Below are 14572 nucleotides of genomic sequence, written 5' to 3'. Positions count from 1 at the left end.
TCTGTCGCCCAGGCTGGAGTGCAGTGGCGCGATCTCGGCTCACTGCAAGCTCCGCCTCCCGGGTTCACGCCATTCTCCTGCCTCAGCCTCCCGAGTAGCTGGGACTACAGGCGCCCGCTACCACGCCCGGCTAATTTTTTGTATTTTTAGTAGAGACGGGGTTTCACCGTGTTAGCCAGGATGGTCTCGATCTCCTGACCTCGTGATCCGCCCGCCTCGGCCTCCCAAAGTGCTGGGATTACAGGCGTGAGCCACCGCGCCCGGCCCAGAGTTAACTTTTATAAATATGTTCGACTTTAACACCAGCTCAGATGTCCTTGGAACATTTCTGCTTCTCCATGATATTACAGATGACAATGAGGTCATTTCACAATTCCTTCTTCTCTGAAAAACGCAGCTGGCTCAGCTTGGTTAGCAGCATTCTCATTGCTGCATTTCCTCAGTCACCAGAGTATTTCAATTGACCCCTTCAGGACAGATTGTATCTATGTAATATCCTTCCACGATAAAACATCTATAATCAAATGACTACAATAACCACTGAGTGGTATGGCTTTCACCCTGGGCCAGAATCATTCTATTTCATATCCTTTTAGTAACTCTATTATTTCACTGAAACTGTAAAGTTCAGATTTTCTCAAATCAAGCACAAGTGATGTTTGATTTTTGTCCTCTAACCACTTTTACCAGAGTTCTGCCTTGTGGCTGAATTCTTTTTGTAATTTTTCACAGATGTTAAGTTACTTGATCTCCATATTGTTTTGAGGGTTTTTTTTTTTTTTTTGGTTGGTTGGTTTTTATTGTCAAGAGTCACTTTAGCTTTTTACACATGCTTTCATATTTTATTGAACAACCTGTGGCAAATGTAAGGATGTGCTGAACAGAGGCAAGTAAGAAATATTAATATAACTTCAAGATCCTTTAAAATAACTTCTCATGGCGCTCATACTTTTTCTTCATAAAAAGAAAACTCAACACAGTTATAAGTTAACTCTTAAGGGTGACTATGTGATTAAGAGCTATTTCTCTCCACTAGAATCTAAGCTCCATGAGGGTGAGACAATATGCTTTCTTATTGCCATATCCCTAGCATCTAGTACACTGCTGGCTCATAGCAGGTAATTATGTCAGTTAGCATCTTGCTGACTTCTGGCTCCAAATCCAGCTTTCGTTGCTTTGTCCAAGATAATACAGATGAAGCCTGCAAATATGACTTCTTTGCCAACTGGCACTATATTAAGCTTTGTCAATAGAAGGTGCTAGAGAGACACTGGAGGAGGAAGAGCTTTATCCTCCTAGTTCTGGTGTGCTTCTCTTTCCAGGGTCCTGCAGCACACATAGCTTCCCCAGTACCCAACCATCACAGCAAAACTGGCTTTTCCCATTCATGGCTCCTGCAGTATGTGGCAGCCTATGGGACCCAGCAGCCAGCTACACCCCCCAGCAGGTGTCTGTGCAGTGGAATGCCCCAGATGAGACTGCTCCCTGTTAACAGACTTCCCTAGCACCTCTTCGGGTGGCTTTGTGGCACCAGGAGAAGCATGGCTGCATCTCTGTGACAGCTTCCTGTTGCACCCCAGAGGCAGATTTCGAGAAAGTTCTGTTGGCATAGCATCACACTGACTTCTCTGCCATCCAGTGAGCCACAGCCATGCACTTTTGAACAAGGTCTGGATCTCAGCCCTGGAGGCCTGTTCCTTGGATGCTCTATTTCAACTCAAAGTGTAGTGGTTGCTCCTTATAGCTGTTAATCTCATGTTGCTTAGAATTTGCTTTACTTCTTACTAGTCAATTATGCATTCCTCCAATTTCCTGTTATAGTTAACAATTCTTTATTTTAAACTTTCCCTGTTCAACTCACCATGTACTTTCTGTCTCCTGATTGGACTCTGACTGATAAGAGTGCTTAATACATATCTCTTAAAAGGAAGAAAGAAAGGAGAGGGGGGAAAGAGATAGTGACAGAGAGAGACCTTAACTATCCCTGGTATCTCTGGGCCAGTTGTGCTTGTTTGCTGTTATTATTTGGAGATAGAAATTTAAAAAGACAAACTGAATTTTGTCTAAATATGATCCTGTGCCACTGAATTATTTATTAGTTCATATTCTCTTCACTCACTCTTTCACTAAAAATTTATTGAGCATCTATTGTTTGCCAAGCATATACAAATAGGTTTTTTTGGATAATGAGAGAATTAATACGTTTATAAAGAGAATCCAGACTGTAAAGCCAGTAGAAATTTCCTTGAATGCCAGATTTTAGGAATGCTAGATTCCAGAACTGTCTCCAAATTAGACTACCCAACACCTCTCCTCTCTCTCCCTTTCTCTCTCTCCCCCTCAATTCCTACCAGTAAATAAATGAACATCATGGTGTATACCTTGAATATATGCAATAAAATTTAAAATAAATGAATGAATAGGTCATTTAATTCCTGTTTCTTAAAATCTCATTGTCATGAAATGCTGATTAGTGTCTAAATTAAATTCCACACCCTCTTCTTCTTCTTTCCCTTTGGGCCTGGGCATTCTTTAGTTATAAACAGCAGTTTTCTAAATTCTTGTTAAATCACTCTTTTAACGTCTCTTCTGCAAGTTAAATATTCCATGGCATTTTATTCTTTCTCCATAGTTGTATTATTTTTAATTATTTGTTTTCCTGTGCTTTCTCCAATTTGATCACACTCATCCTAAATGGCATTGTTCACTTCAACAATCTCATATGGAGTTTCATACTACTGACTTAATAGAAGTAACTCCTCAGATGCATTGGCCTTCTATACTTTTATATATTTGAGTATCTATACCATGTTAAATATCTTTAATTACAACATTAAAAATTTTTCTTTTTTTTTTTTTTTGGAGACAGGGTCTCACTTTGTCACCCATGCTGGAGTGCAGTGGTGCAATCTCAGCTCACTGTGGCCTTGACCTCCTGGACTCAAGCGATCTTCCCACCTCAACCCCTCAAGTAGCTGGGACTACAGGTGAGTGTCATCATGCCCAGCTAATTTTTTTGTATTTTTGGTAGAGATGAGGTTTCACCATGTCTTGCCCAAGCTGGTTTCAAACTCCTGAGCTCAAGCTATCCACCTGCCTCGGCCTCCCAAAGTGCTACGATTACAGGCATGAGCCACTGCACCCACCCCAGTATTCAAACTTTTTCACAGATAAACTTTTCTTTTTTTGAGTTGGAGTTTCACTCTTTTTGCCCAGGCTTGAGTGCAATGGCACGATCTCAGCTCACTGCAACCTCTGCCTCCCAGGTTCAAGCGATTCTCCTGCCTTAGCCTCCCAAGTAGCTGGGATTACAGGCATGACCCACGCCCAGCTAATTTTGTATTTTTAGTAGAGATGGGGTTTTGCCATGTTGGTAAGGCTGGTCTCAAACTCCTGACCTCAAGTGATCCACCTGCCTCAGCCTCCCAAAGTGCTGGGATTACAGGCAAAACTTTTATATACCTGAAACAGAAATTGTGTGTATAGAAAAGATGGGTGTGAGAGGAAAAGGTTAGGAGGACACAGAGACAAACCTGGAAGGCAAATCATGATGGAAAGTTTCCATAATGAACACTTGGATTGCTGGGGGAACCATTTTTAAGCACTTATTTACATACACACTAATATAATTACCAACTCTTCTTTGTGAAAGAGGTCCTTAGGGATTATTTCCTATGCAATCAGTGCTGTATGTAATAGAATGTAATGACAAGATGTTTCTTTAAAATATTCTTAAATCAAACATTATGCCAATTCAGAAAGGCCTGAGAGGACTCCCTGCAATTCACTGATTTTAGCAAAGATAAACAATTTTCCACATTTTATCACCTCTGAAATTGAGATGCATCTCACAAATGGTGGCACACTACAATTGTCTTGGCACCCTTGGCCTCTGGTTGCACTACTGTTCCAGAGGGGGAGCTGAGGCAGGCACCAGCTCCCCACACCTCCACCCTTCTCCTGACCTGATCCCCACCCTGACCCTGTCCCTTTGACCATTTGACCCCCCTTGTCACTGATAAACTCCTGGATTGCAAATGCACAGACTTCAAGACTGGTCAATTTTCTTGGGTCATTAACTGCTTGCAATGCCTATCAGCTGCACAAGGCATCCATTAATGACTCTTCTTTGCCTTAAACAGGCAGGGAGTAATTGGTGAACTCACCTGGGACTGAAGAGAAGTCTAAAAAATCTTAGTATCTACACAATAAAATTTCTAAGTGATAAGAAAGTAAACAAAATCATAGTGCATTTTAAAATTGATGCTGTCTTAACATTTAAAGAAAATACGATAATAACACTTAAATGTTTCATATAAAGTGTGTCTTGCTGAACCCTAATGCCTTCTTACTCCAACCCCAACCCCAACCCACTCCACAGGCTCCAGTGCCATGACCAGTTTTCTTCTTTCCATGGATCCTGTCTTTCCTGTTGGAGGAAACTATTAGATCTCACTGAGCATTCCTCTATGTCACCTGTAACATTTACTTTCAGGATACAAATATTGAGATGGAGCAGGGACCCCTCTTTGAGGCCTGATGGGCCCACAGAGCATAGAAATAAAAGAAAACCTGGAGTCCCTTCAAGGAAAATCCCAAGCACCTAGCTATCCTTGAGAAGTGGCTAGCTAGCCTTATGAGCAACCTGTTAAGCAAAAAGGTAAATATAGCTTAAAACAGCCAAAGAAGTGAGAGCAACGAAATATTTGGTTCCCTATAGAAACTCAAGAGAACATCTTTATTTATGCCTCTGAGTTGTTTTTCAGAAACCCAGATCCCCAACAAATGGAAAATGCTCTTTGCTGGCACACAGACCTCAGATACTAGGGAACTGAGGGCTGAACTCTGACCAATGTTCCTCATTCTGAATTTCTTCCTGAGGGGCCTGGAGGAAGTCATGCCCACAGGCCAGAGCTTAACACTTTTTTTCTACTGACCCCAAGTTTTTAAGCAAAGCTTAACCAAGGGCAAATCAGAAAATCTTTGAATCCATCTATGACCTATGGACCCTGCTTCAAGATGTCCTGCCTTTTTAGGCTACACCAATGTACAGCCTCCATGTATTGACTTATGACTTCACCTGTAACCTCTGTCATCTTGTCTTTAAAAACCCTTACATTTAAGCCATTGAAGGGTATGGGTCCTAAGCATGAGCTGCCTAATTCTCCTTGCTTGCTGCCCTGCAATAAATACCTCACGTTTTCTTGCTGCATATCCCAATATCAGTGTTTGGCTTTGCTGTGTCAAGCAGGTAACCCATGTTCAGTTTGGTAACAATCTTAGCTTTATTTCTGGGACTCAACTGAATTAGTCTTAACTACAACTCTGACTTTGAACGTGGGTAAAGGTTAATTGCAAACAAACAATTTCAGAAAGTTGCTCAGCCACAAAGACAAAGCAAAGTGTGTCCGTCCCTCTGGTTGATGTCAGGTGAGCATGCTTACCTACATAGAACCTTTCATGTAAGCACATCGGGTAATTACAAGTCTTCCATGGGGACATTTTGCCTGGTGGGTGGCATCATCGTTTTTACTTGACAACTACCCATTTCCTTATAAATTGGGTTGTGTATAAGAGCTGTGAGGGCAGAGGGAACAAAATTTGAATATTTGTTCCATTAGGTTTAGAGAATTTGGACTCTGTTTTATAGCTCACCAAAGAGCCACAAATCTAGTTCTGTTCAGGGGATTTAATTCACATCTCATTAACTACCTTGGCAAAATCCAACATTAGCCCTGAAAAGCTAATTTGATTAAAGAACTGACAGACATTACTTCTTTCCAACTAATCAAGTTAATTTTAATGGAGGTAATAATGTCTCCCTGGCAGGTTATTACGAGAATCAAATAAGCTAGCTAGCATATTTTGGGTACTTTATAAATTATCAAGTGTTAAACATGTGACCATTGCAGGTCTCTTTATTCCTGTGTTATGCCCTCCATATTCCACCTCGTTTCTTTTTCTTTTCTTACCTCTTCCTAAGGTCTTACCTAATTATTCAGCTGAGGGAACTCCTCAGCTAAATTTGCTGTTTTCAACCAGCAAATTGATTCAATAAATATTAACAGAGCAATTACAGAAACAGTTTGGAGAGTTGAGTACTCCAACCCCAAGAATGCAAAATGGGAGAAGCTACCTTCTATCCCCACATTAAGACAGAGGGTCTTCCAAGGGAACACCAAGGTTTTATATGACAGCTTCTGGAACTGTCTGATTTCCTCTTAAAAACTTTAAAGGGCAAGAGATAGAATACCTGGTGTTTAGGAGTGAGCCAAAAACAAAAAAATGGCTGTGTTGGGCATCTGGGACCCCGTAGTTTGTCAGCAGAAATAGGTGTGTTTCCAACATACACACTGTGGGCCATGCAAGAGTCAAGGTAGAGTTGCCTGAGGCCCTTTCCAACAGGACCATCCAGAGTGGCTCCCCATGAGGGGTGATAATGACTACAATCAAACATATTTGTTTCCCTAGACAAAGGAGTTACCAATTAGTTATCTGGAGTGTTGTAGGCATCATGCTCATGGAAGCTGCTGCGTGATCCACAAGGGGTGTTTGGATGATTTTACACAGATGTGTCTAACTTTATGGAGGCAGGATCTTCAAATATGTCACATAAATGTGCACTCAGATCACATACACTTATTGGTATTTATACTTAAATCCACTTTGATATTCAGTATTGTCTCCAGTGGGAAGGCAGTGTAGTCATTAAATAAAAGGACAGGAACAATAAACAATTCTGTCTCCAAGATAATATGATGGCACAGCATTTTTAAAAGATGTCAGTTTTACAGCCAGATATTTTAATTACATCTTATAGAACTACAATGGAAAACAGTGTATTCTCCCCTATTTTAAAGATGGAGGATCTAAAAATAAGCTTAAGAAACCCAAGATCACACCCTGAGAAAAGGAAGTCAGTGCCAAAGAAACCCATTTATTGATTAAATTTTTGCTTATACTTCCATTGAAATAACATCCCAAACTTTTGCTGAATATACTGAGATTGGAAGAGAATGAACTTCTACTCATAACCTCCCTACTCACTGTAAATACCCAGAAATGCTCTTGTGTTCTCTGGGACTAGGTACGAGCAGTTTTGCTCATATTCTGCATAACTTCTCTAGGAGACCAGGTCCCTCTCAGAACTCAAGAATTATGGCATGCATGTTGGGTCATGCCTGTAATCCCAGCACTATGGGTGACTGAGGCAGGAAGATCACTTGAGGCCAGGAGTTCCAGGCAAGCCTGGGCAGCATAGTGACACTCCGTTTCTACAAAAAATAAATTAGTCAAGTAGTGCATACCTATAGTCTCAGGTACTCAGGAAGCTAAAGTGGAAGAATCACTTGAGCCCAGGAGGCTAAGGCTGCAGTGAGCCGTGATTGTGCCACTGCACTCCAACCTAGGTGACAGAGTGAGACACCGTGGCGAAAAAGAATTACCAAAGCTGTATGATTTCACTGTGCTTACAGGTGACAAAAACTCTGCTCAAGCAAAAAGATTTATGAACTCTATCCAGGCATGGCTGGAGGGAAGTTGGCCTTAGGCACTTCCAGAACCATCTATCCAAATACCACCAGAATGCCCCCACTGACATACTTCCTGTACAGCTCCATGTTTTGTGTATCAGTTTCTTTCTCTCCAGCTGGAGCTCAGCTAGGTATGTGCATGTGTGTAGCAGACAGATGGGGTATTGGTGTCAGATTCACATTCTTATGGCTTCATAGCCCGAGAGGAGTAAGAAAGTTGACTTCTCATCTGTTTTTTAAATGTTGGAGAAATAAACTGGTACATCCTTGGTCATATGCACAACTCTGGGTATAACCACTGTCGACCAAGGACAGCTACCGGAAGTAGCAAATCCTGGGGACGTGCCCACTCCTTTGTTACCAGAGGAGCAGCAAAACAGATGCTGAGCAGACTACCACTAGAGCCACTTCAAAATGGAAATAAACTCACAGCACCAGGCAACTAATGTGTACAGTAAAGGAAAATGTTACACAAAAAGTGAACAAGGATTCACACATGAAGCCTTGGATAAATGATTTTTATAAACATAGCAGCCTCTGACAAGGAGCAAGTTGTGAAACTCAATGTTCACTTGATCTTTCTAGAAGAACAATATCTTTTCTCTGGTAAGATAAAAAGAAAAGCAACAACTTGACTAGAAGTGGTGATGTGCGTATGTTTATTGTGGCACTATTCACAATAGCAAAGACTTGGAACCAACCCAAATGTCCATCAATGATAGACTGGATCAAGAAAATGTGGCACATATACACCGTGGAATACTATGCAGCCATAAAAAAGGATGAGTTTATGTCCTTTGTAGGGACATGGATGAAGCTGGAAACCGTCATTCTCAGCAAACTATTGCAAGGACAAACAACCAAACACCGCACGTTCTCACTCATAGGTGGGAACTGAACAATGAGAACCCTTGGACACAGGAAGGGGAACATCACACACCGGGGCCTGTCATGGGGTGGGGGAAGGGGGGGATAGCATTAGAAGATATACCTAATGTAAATGACGAGTTAATGGCACACCATTAGCATGTTGGCACACCAACATGGCACATGTATACATATGTAACAAACTTGCACATTGTGCACATGTACCCTAGAACTTAAAGTATAATTTTTAAAAAAGGAAAAAAAAAAAGAAGTGGTGATGTGTGCTGACTTTATTGTTAGCTATCCTGACAATCTGTTGCATTATTCCCACATTTAGCAATGCCATTCCCAAGTGAAATAAAGGACAGTCACACTGATCTACATCACTTTGGAATATTTATTGTATTCCTTAAAGCATTTCTTAACATGTATAGCACTCTTTAATCAAGAATATAAAGTCATCTACTTAGAATCACATTATCTTAAAGATGCATACTGGAATTATAAGTTTGAAGATGTAACTATCAACAATTCTTTCCAAAATCATATCAATATATTACTCTCATGGAACTTGCACATTCTAAGAAGGGTCATTTTTTCCCCCCAGTACTGGGAGGGTATGCATTTAACCATGTGGTCAGCCAGAAAGGCTGTTTTATATATGGTGTGTGTTACTCATAAAAAGCCTGTCCTTTCTCTAATATTGTACATTACACAATTGTAGCTACACCTGAAAAGAAGTGCGTTTCAATGACCATCATCACCTAAAAACATGAATAAGTTTGTATATTTAGGACCAGAGGAATGATATATCGTACTGTACTATGCCTACCTCTGTCCAGAGGCCAGCTGTCTCACCTGTTCTTCAGGGTGCCTAGACTTTTTACCCATCTATTATCCGGGATGCTTCTGAAGTCATTCCCATGGGCCCCTGTCTGGTATTGAGAATACCTCTAAGGAAGTTTCTTTCAAACCTAATCTACCCACCATGTTTATTCCCTGACACTAAAAGTTCACTGACTCTTCAAATCCTAGACTTGTCCAACATTATTTTCCCTAGTTGGATAAGGCTGAATTAAAGGCACTTTGTTAAAGGAAGTAGCCTTGGCAGAAGAAAAACCGTTGTTCTGTAGAAGTGTCATTCAATATTTAAAATCTCCTCTGAACCAAAACAAGAGCCTGAAAGTAAAACACCTTTTATTTTTTAACTCTGCTGTCATTGCTACTAAGGATTCATGGTAAATTATCCCACAGCCCTTCTTGGCTTGAGAGGAGGTACAGTACAAGTAGCCCACAGGGTCTCGATAACAGAAGTATTCTCAAGGACCCTTGAGGATACAAAGGAATACTGGGCTGTTTTAAAATGAGAAAACTGAGAAGAATCAGTTAGGTTTCTAGCCCTCTTCCTATAATACGCCTTAGTCTTTGCAAAGCATAGATAGATAGTTGGTTTGAACTAGTTATTTCTCCCTGCCCTCCCCCACAAGAGACATTCCTGCTTGCCTTCTTGGGCATCTGTTTAAAAGCAGTATGGGAGGAAGGGGGATGTTCTAGGGGGACAAGATGTAATCATAAAATCTGAAGCCCCAAAAGAAAAGTCAGAGGAGGCTGAAAAAAAAAACAATCATGACAGCAACTCTCCTAACCACAAAAATCACATATGTTATCTTTCTTTCAGGACTAATAATTAATATTTAAGAGGAAAGCCACATCAATTTCTAGGGCCCTTCTTGGGGAAAGGTTCATATAATTTAGCATACATACCATATTCAGTGAAAATGCATTCAATATAATTACCTATTATAAAAACAACCTTCTCAGCCTTAACAAATGAGATAATTATAAATGCTCCTTTTGCTTTTTATTAAAATGTCACAGCATGCCTAGAGAACAGTTTATATGGCTGCATAAAGTCTGAAACACAAGAAAACTAATAAAAAACCACCTGTTAAATACACAATTATGATTATTGATGTCCTTTCAATTAAATCTTGTGTGTTTAAAATGAAAAACACACAGCCTGGTACAAATATCCATATTTCAATTTGCGATCTGCTGCATTGGCATGAGTTTTGGTGAAACCTGGTAAAAGAGGAAAAAAAAATCAAATTATGAAAAACTGCATGATATAAATCTCTCTCCTTTTAATTTCCAAATTTCAATCATGTAGGCAACAAGCAGCCTTGCCATGGACATTCCCTGGAGTTTCCATATGATTTTCCATCCTGAAACATTGAGACAGAACAGTTCTGTTTACATTTTGGGTATTTTGTAGTTCTCAACCTTCTTGTATTAGCTCCTAAATTAACGATGAACAAGGCTGGCAACAAGGAGCAGGTGGAAGAGGAGCAGAGGAAAACAAAGGATCCCAATAACCAAGCCCCCTGTCAGATGGATCACTGATCTCCGAGACTGATGCCTCTGAGACTTCACTTAAGACGCAGTACAAACCCCAAGTCTCCAAAACCTCAAAATAGATCCAGCCAATTCATAATTTTGTTGAAAGATGCTTTATGTAATCTTTGGATTACCTAAATACATATTAATGAAGAGACGTATGATCAATGATAAATCTTATCGGAAATTTCATAATCAGAATAGAAATGATACAAAGGCAATAAGAGGATTCCAAGTTATTAAAATATGGAAGTAATAGCATTAAAACAATTAAATGTTGATTATAATTATGTTCAGTGTATAAAACAGTCAATGCTTTCCTGCGAATCTGCAAGCAGAGAAAAGTGACAATGAATGTATATTTAAGGTAGAGCCGGTTGCAGGAGAACCATAAATATAAGTGGTCAGTTTAACTGAGACAGATTTTTCAAAGTGTGGTACCAGGTTCAGATTCCTTAATTCAACATGGCAAATATTGATTGGGTTCTAGTTAGTAACAGTCCCCATGGGAAGCAGGAAATACCAAAAATTGGGTGCTTTTTGAAATTCTGAAAGATGTGGCAATCAAAATGAGCCCAATTAGCATTTTACCTTCCAGAATAAACAATATTTTCTTAAATTGATAAATGAACAAATGAATGAATAAGTAGATAATTATATAAGTTTCAAAGAACTAGAAGGGAGGTTCCTAATAAAGGTTAAATCATCAGTATTAAAAACTGAAAGAACAGGCAGTCATTTGGCTTTCATAGGTTAAATAGTTTTAGTTCATTTATAAATGTCTGCATTAGCTCTTCACAATTAACTCTTCATAGTATCAAGAGTTAATGTCTTGTCTTCCATTTTTGTACTAAAATATTAAACCAGAATGGCAAAAATGTCTACTAAAAGAATAAATAAGAATAAACAATAATAATAAAGTTCAGCATGATTGGGTATATAGCTTATGGTAAATGAGAACGCATTATGACTTATTTCTAAGAGTAGACATACAGACAAAATAAACAGAATAAGTAGACAAAAAGTAACATCACACATACGCACAGATTTTCAACTCTACTAATAATATTTAGTATTTAGATAAGTATATCTCACAGTTCATTTTCTTTCTTTTTTTTAAACAACAGAGCATCTGTGGAAATAATTTAGTGAACCTTTTTTTTTTTTGAGACGGAGTTTTGCTCTTGTTGCCCAGGCCGGAGTGCAATGGCGCGATCTTGGCTCACTGCAACCTCCGCCTCCTGGGTTCAAGCGATTCTCCTGCCTTAGCCTCCCAAGTAGCTGGGATTACAGGCATGTGCCACCATGACCAGCTAATTTTTGTATATTTAGTAGAGACGGGGTTTCTCCATGTTGGTAAGGCTGGTCTTGAACTCCCGACCTCAGGTGATCCACCTGCCTCAGCCTCCCAAAGTGCTGGGATTACAGGCGTAAGCCACCGTGCCTGGCCCAATTTAGTGAAACTTTTTTACTACAAATCATTTTCTATAGATGCTTCATAGCACTTCCTTTAAAAAGAAACTGGACACATTAATTTTTTTAACTAAACATCTGATCCTTTTCCTTGTCATGTCAGCCCTATTTTGAGCTCTTAATGTCATTTACATTCTCAATGTGAAAAATGACATCAAAAATAAGATAACGCTTTATATAGACTGACTTTGCCTGCTTTTTAATGAAAAACATCTACTAAACCACCATTTTTCATTCTGTTCTCCCAGTCTCATCAACGTTGTAAATTCATGCAAGCCAAAGGAGCTTATTCTGCCAACGTGATCTGCAGGCTAAGCACAAGGTGACATGATTTAGCTATAGAAGACAAGCCAATGATTTGTCTTCCCAGTGCATTAATATCCCAAAAGTATATTGCTTGACTCTGGTAGAATGCCAGTTCATAGTAGATACTGAGAGGATAAATTTATTCAATTAGGCAAGGAATGTCTGCAGCTTCTTTCAGATTCCACTGCAAACATATCAACAAACATTGCTTTTACTAGTTTTTTATTTGTTTGTTTGTTTTGCCACTGGTGGTTTAGGTATATTCCTGCCTGGAGAATAAAGCCAAGGCTCTTGGGAGCAAGAACCATAAATTGGTTCTATTTTATTCATATTTTACAGCTCAATATGGAACATACATTGGGTGTATGACTAGTGACATCTGGAAGTTTATTCTACCACATAATGTTTAAATATGGAATACATTTTCAATTTTTTAAGTTAAGAAGATAAAATCAAAGAAATATTGTTTCAAAAGAGGTCCACAGACATATGGTTTATAAAAACACCTATTTTACATAGCTTAAGCATTCATCAGAAAAGAAACAACCCAAATAACCAATTGAAAGCTGTTATTTTCAATGGCAAAACCATTTATTAAACCACAATTACTTTTGCATCAACCTAATACTTTCGCCCATCAAGTAACTGGCATACTGCATGCTGTTAAGTATAGCCAAAAAATAAAGAAATTTGACATACTCATTAGCTTGTCAAGCTTTAATACGACATCATTTTGATTCTTTAAATATTTGAGAGACAGACTTCTTTCAAAATCTGAGGACAATGGGAGAAAAATAAGCCAAAGGATTCCTTAGTTGTGAAAATGTTGGGCCCTAGTAGCATAAAAGACAGACAGAAGACTATATCGAACTTAAAAACTTCCATGTGTCAAAGAAAACAGTGAAAAAGCAACCTATGAAATGGAAAAGAACATTCAAAAATCATCTGATAAGAGATTAGCATCCAGAATACATGAGAAACTTTGAGAACATCACCAGATAAATGCAAATCAAAACCACAATGAGATATCACCTCACAGCCATTAGAATGGCCACTATTAAACAGAAGATAACTGTTGGCAAAGAGATGGAGAAATTAGAACCCCTGTGCACCAACAGTGGGAATGTAAAATGGGGCAAACATTGTGAAACAGTATGGCAGTTCCACAAAAAATTAAAAATAGAATTATCATATGATCCAGCAATCCAAATTCTGAATTATATATCTAAAAAATTTCAAAGCAGAATGTCAAAGAGATATTTGCACATCCATGTTCTTTGCAGCACTATTCACAGTAGCCAAGTGGTGGAAGCAACCCAAATGTCTACCAACAGATGAGTGGGTCATGAAAGTGTGGTATATATGCACAATGAAATATTATACAGCCTTAAAAAGAAGAAAATCCTGTCATACATGCTACAACACAGATGAACCCTGAATACATTATGCTAAGCAAAATAAGCCCGTCACAAAAGGGCAAATACTGTATGACTCCACTCATATGAGGTATCTAGAATAGTCAAAATGATAGAAACAGAAAGCAAAAACAGTGGTTGCCAAAGGCTGTGGAATTAGTGTTTAATGAGTAGTTTCAGAGCTGCAAGTTATAAAAGTTCTAGAGATCTGTTGTATAACAATGTGAATACACTTAATATTACTGCATTGTACACTTAAACATGGTTAAGATGGTAAATTTTTTTAAAGATTTTACCACAGTTATTTAAAAATAGGAAAGCATTACTGAACAGCATCACAAGCATTTGTAGAGCATGAACATACATACAAGGCTCTACCAATAGCGCTGGGGACAGGGGAGCCTTTATTCCCCACTTCTCATATTCCATTCCATGTGGAAGGACACCTATCTATTCATGTAACTACCCTGACCTCCGGTGTGTCCCTTATTGATGTAATTAAATGATTATTTGGGCAGAGGAACCTTAACATGTGAAACTCAGCATGACTCCTCCTCTTCATTGAGGTCTTCACCTAGAAAG

General features: G+C 39.1%; 1 protein-coding gene across 2 annotated transcripts in view; it reads right to left on the bottom strand.

Annotated features, from left to right (window-relative positions):
- Positions 1-8778: 8778 nt before the first annotated feature.
- OXCT1 (3-oxoacid CoA-transferase 1) overlaps positions 8779-14572 on the bottom strand; it is a 139496-nt gene continuing 133702 nt past the window's right edge. For both annotated transcript variants that reach the window (XM_034960127.4, XM_003810979.6), the window contains exon 17: positions 8779-10481. In XM_034960127.4, coding sequence (XP_034816018.1) covers positions 10440-10481 — 42 coding nt within the window. In that variant the 3' untranslated portion in view covers positions 8779-10439. The remainder of the gene's footprint in view (positions 10482-14572) is intronic.

The sequence above is a fragment of the Pan paniscus genome, chromosome 4 (assembly GCF_029289425.2).
Source record: "Pan paniscus chromosome 4, NHGRI_mPanPan1-v2.0_pri, whole genome shotgun sequence".
NCBI lineage: Eukaryota > Metazoa > Chordata > Mammalia > Primates > Hominidae > Pan > Pan paniscus.
Note: the sequence above shows the minus strand (reverse complement) of the source record. Positions and strands in the feature narration are given on the sequence as shown.